The sequence below is a fragment of the Sinocyclocheilus rhinocerous genome, unplaced genomic scaffold (genome assembly GCF_001515625.1).
Source record: "Sinocyclocheilus rhinocerous isolate Xijiao unplaced genomic scaffold, SAMN03320098_v1.1 scaffold567, whole genome shotgun sequence".
Classification (NCBI taxonomy): Eukaryota; Metazoa; Chordata; class Actinopteri; order Cypriniformes; family Cyprinidae; genus Sinocyclocheilus; species Sinocyclocheilus rhinocerous.
In genome coordinates, this window is record NW_015649134.1 from 809,597 (window position 1) to 814,354 (window position 4,758).

Below are 4,758 nucleotides of genomic sequence, written 5' to 3' on the forward strand. Positions count from 1 at the left end.
ATTTGGGGACTATTAACACCACAAATATTACATTAAAATGTAATTTTTACTACAAAATACCATACACGAACATAAGTACATAATTCAAGATACGATGGCAGTAGCATTGTGGTGGAAATCGTGGATTATGATGTTTCATAAAAATTACAGAATTCAGCTGTGATACATGTCCACTGTTGTACCTTGTTAGCATACACATTAAATAAACTAGTTAGTGTGTGAAAAGTGTGTTTATTTTAAATGTCCACATGGCCAAAAGTGCTCATAGTTGAAACAAATGTTTTTTTTTTTGTTTGTTTCTGTTTCACTGATCACTATAGGTTTGTACAAATAAACACTTTTCAAACCTTTAACCTGCATTGTTGTTGCAAAACTTTTTTTTTTTTTGGATGTGCAGATCAAGGGTTATGCTTACTGTAAGATTTGCATATATTGTTACTTTGTTACAGGTGAGTTACTTGAACAAGAAAGTGACAGAGCTGGAAAATGAGATTCTGATGAATGGGGATGTCAAGTCGAAGCTGAAACAGGAAAACATACAGTTGGTTCACAGGTAAATGGCTACTCGGAGTCCAACCACCCACTCTGCAGACAAAGTTCATTTAATTGGAACTGTGTTATATGCACATGCATTTGCATACTTGTCTCTTTAAAGAGCAGATTCTTTCCACTAGCAAAACCTTCCATGAAAATAGTCCTAACAAAAGTTTTGCATTTGCTAAATGCTAAAAGGTCAAAGTGGGCCTCAGCAGTACTGACAAAAAAATTATGATGGTGATGAGGACTGTGCTTCAACAGGATTCACGAGTTGGAGGAGCAGCTAAAAGACCAGGAGGCCAGAGCGGAGAATATGATGGAAGAGGAGCTCAGGAGATGCAGAGAGGCCTACAGCCGACTGGAGAAAGACAAAAACACACAGATAGAGCTGCTCACAAATCGGTTGGCACATCCCAAGACCAGAACTGCATTTTTGTTTCTTGTTTTCCAGTAAAATTATCCAAACATCTTTAAAACAAGATACTTTTTCATAAATCTAACTAAACAGGGAAAATTAAAACTAACTAAAAATGGAAATTTATTTGCCTGTGGGATAAGAAAAATAAACGTAATTGTGTGTTTTGAAAGCAAATTAGAATTAGAATGAAGTCTTGGTGTATTTTGGATGTTTAAATGTTTTTCTTATTGGAAAACAGGACAAAAATACTAATAATACTATTACTTTTGTCATGCAGTAAATACTATAATGCTTTTAATTTTATTCTGAGGTTTTATACTCCATTGTCCCACTATTTTTTTCCTCTTCCTGGGAGTTCTTCCAATGTTAATGCACTTCCATTATAAAGCAATCTCAGTGGGTCCTTCATGAGGGTGTTAGACAGAAGAGTGACACATTTGAACCACTGAAGGAACCATTACATTTCATCCAGAAATCTTCATCTAGAGATTTTGATTCCTAGGGCTATAGAGCAGTAAAGGTTTATTGCAAGAGTATGATGAATGGCTTGTTTTTATTTTATTTTTTCCCACTGGCAGAGTATACCAGCTAGAGGAGGAAAATGGAGAGATGGCAATAAACATGAACAGACTGAAAGCTCAGACAGAGAAACTGGATGAGGTAGGATATTTTTATTATTCATAAACTGACTTAAAGTTTTTAAGAGACAATGCGATTTAAGCTGAAGGAGATGCAAATGAGGATGTGTGAATGCTTGTAATGGTACTGTTTGTTTAAATGTTTTGAACAAAATTAGTTCCTAACACCTGTTAGTATTGCAAAGCTATCTGGGAGTTCTTATTCTTTCAAACTGATGAAAGCTATCTTGTCATTTTGAGAGGCGGTCTTGTGTTTTTGTGGAGGATCGATGAATATTATAAAATATTCTTTAAAAAAAAAAACATTAAATGATGGTTTAAATTCGACCAGTCTAAGATTGTAAGGTTTTGCCAACTGAAAAAAAAAAAAATTACATGAACACATGATGAAAGTAGTATAGTGTGTGAAAAGTGTTTTCTAAACATCCATAGAACCAAAGCTGGAAAAAAACAAGGCTTTGATGGTATCTGATTTAATAAAATATTATGACATCAAACTTATTTTTAAATATTGGGTCACAAAAATTTACCCAATAGTGAATGTATAGATAAATAAATGACCAGCAATTGACCTAATTGACTATGCATAAAATTGTTGTTTGTGTATATGAAGGAGAGACAGCGGATGACGGATAAGCTGGAGGATACAAGCCTGCGGTTGAAGGATGAGATGGATGTGTACAAGAAGATGATGGACAAGCTACGACAGAACAGAAATGAGTTTCAGAGGGAAAGAGATACCATGCAGGAGGTAAGACCATATGCTAAAGTTTCCAGTGGGCAAAATTTTACAGTTAATTTCAGAAATGGCAACAAAGTAAACAGTTGAATTATTCCGCAAGCTGTCAAAAGCTAAGGTTGTCTACTTGTGTGCCAATTGTTTTAAGATGTATGTAGTCACCCAAAAATATTTACAGATAGAAAAAGGGTGGCAGAGCATTGGGCAGCTTTATTTGGCCTCCCCTCAGTACACAGAATTGTGTACTTTAAAACCACAACTGAACATAGCCTAAACATGCACACATACAAGTCAAACACTGAGAAGTTGTTACACAAACATAGAGATGACTATTCACTAGTATATTGAAATTAATATATTAATTTAGTCCAGAGCTATACCTTTATGTTGTATTCTGCCTAAAGGCTATGTAGCAATCATGTACTTGACGGTCCCATATAAAATAGTAATGTTATCAGTTTAGTAGCCTAGTGCTTTTTCTTATTTTTTTAGTTTTCTCTTTTATTTATGTTCAGCTAATTGAGGACCTTCGGCGAGAACTGGAGCACCTCCAAATATACAAGCTGGAGGCAGAAAGAATGGGGCATGGCCGCAGATCTTCCATTAGCCTATCAGAATACAGCACTCGAACACGTGAGAGTGAGCTGGAACAGGAGGTCAAGAGACTAAAACAGGTGAGAGAGATGGAAAACTGGTAACTTGATCTTTTAGCAGGTCTATTTCCTATGGCATTGTCTATGGTAGTTTTGTGTAGTCAGATCTCTGAGAAACAGAATGAGTGCAAATTATTTTGTTTTCACATAAAACTATGCCTATCATTTAAAAACATTTAACGGATTTCTTTCTTACTTTCTTTATAAATGTTATTGCTTTTTAACCTCTTGGAACTGGATGTGATTATAACTGGAACAGTATATTTCCTCCAGTAAAGGCTGTAAATGTAATTCAGACACAGTCTCCACTTTTTGTTTTAAAAAGCAAAGAAAGCACCAGAAAACAGTGATACCAAAATAAACTATTTTTTTAATCATCTGTCTCTTATTTAATCTTGTTTACTCTGTGTATATGCAGAGGAGCGTTTCCAAGGACATGCCCTTTGACCTCCAGCAGCTTGTGTCCGCTCAGGCACAACTCTGTCCGAGTCTGATGGTAAACTGTAATCCCTGTGCAGACTTAATATAATTTAATTAACAACTAATGTGTTCATTCACAAGGAGTCTTCTCATTTAACATCTAATATAGCCACACTTTTTTGTAGGTGGTAGATTTTGTAGTTCCATGTTCCTGTCAAAAGAAGGGGATAACTACACAAGAGTGCTATTATACTAAATATCATCAATATCACCTCTCGCCCACAGCAGAGCCAGAGCCATTTTTCTCAAAGCTTTCTGTTTTCATACCGCTCAAATTTTTCATTTCCTGCACTCCACTGATGCTTCAGCCTTAAAGAAAAAAAAATACTTCTCACCCATGCAAAACTCCATTCACATACGATCAGTGTTGGGCAGTAACACATTACTTAGTAACGCGTTACTGTAATTTGATTACTATTTTAGTAACAGAGTAATTTAACGCGTTATAATTAGAGTATAGTTACAAGCCGACAGTGTTGGGCAAGTTACTCTGTAATCAAATTACTGATTACTCCTTTTAAAAGTAATCACGTTACTGTTCTGATTACTTTATTTCAAAAGTAATTAGTTACATTACTAGTTACGTTACTTTTTTCTCCATGAAATGTATGAAATTACATTTTCAGACTAACTTGCCCAACACTGCATATGATGGAGTGATACAAATAGTGAAATGGCCGGTGCTATTATACTAAATATGAGCACACTTGGACACCACTTGACCAATCAAATTAGGAGGCTGGAATTAATTGTGGTATAAAGTAATATAGCTAATGCTGCTGCATTATTGTAAAACTAAAGATTTAGTATACTGTTAAAGGGGTCATATGATGCGATTTCAGTTTTTCCTTTCTCTTTGGAGTGTTACAAGCTCTTGGTGCATAAAGAAGATCTGTAAAGTTGCAAAGACTAAAGTCTCAAATCCAAAGAGATATTCTTTATAAAAGTTAAGAGTCAACCACGCCTACCTAAAACGGCTCGTTCTAACACGCCCCCACATATCTACGTCACGATGTGGGAAGATTTGCATAACACAGCCCAAATGTTCACGCAAAGAAAGAAAGCATAACTTTTATTCTCGCTGTAGTATTGATACAAATAAAAGTAATGCTTGTTACATACTATTGACCCAGTACTGACACATATTATTTATTAGGTGGTTGGCTTTGTTTATTAATTTTTGTTTCTTTGTTTGTTTGTAATCAAAGATAAAGTACACGTTATATTTGTGTGTCGAAGATAAGGCTTTATTTTTGACAAAAGCTTGGTGTTCAGTTTAATAAGATTTAAAAA

At 35.0% G+C, this 4,758-nt stretch overlaps 1 protein-coding gene across 3 annotated transcripts in view; it reads left to right on the forward strand.

Moving 5' to 3' along the window:
• The window catches only part of LOC107710284 (rab11 family-interacting protein 4B), a 24,609-nt gene that overhangs the window by 16,359 nt on the left and 3,492 nt on the right, over positions 1-4,758 (forward strand). For 2 of the 3 annotated variants that reach the window (XM_016515013.1, XM_016515014.1), the window contains exons 7-11: positions 450-553; positions 799-939; positions 1,534-1,615; positions 2,207-2,344; positions 2,848-3,006. In XM_016515013.1, the coding sequence (XP_016370499.1) occupies positions 450-553; positions 799-939; positions 1,534-1,615; positions 2,207-2,344; positions 2,848-3,006 (624 nt within the window). Of the gene's footprint in view, positions 1-449; positions 554-798; positions 940-1,533; positions 1,616-2,206; positions 2,345-2,847; positions 3,007-3,403; positions 3,779-4,758 lie in introns of those variants that run through there. The other variant, XM_016515016.1, reaches the window with a different exon arrangement.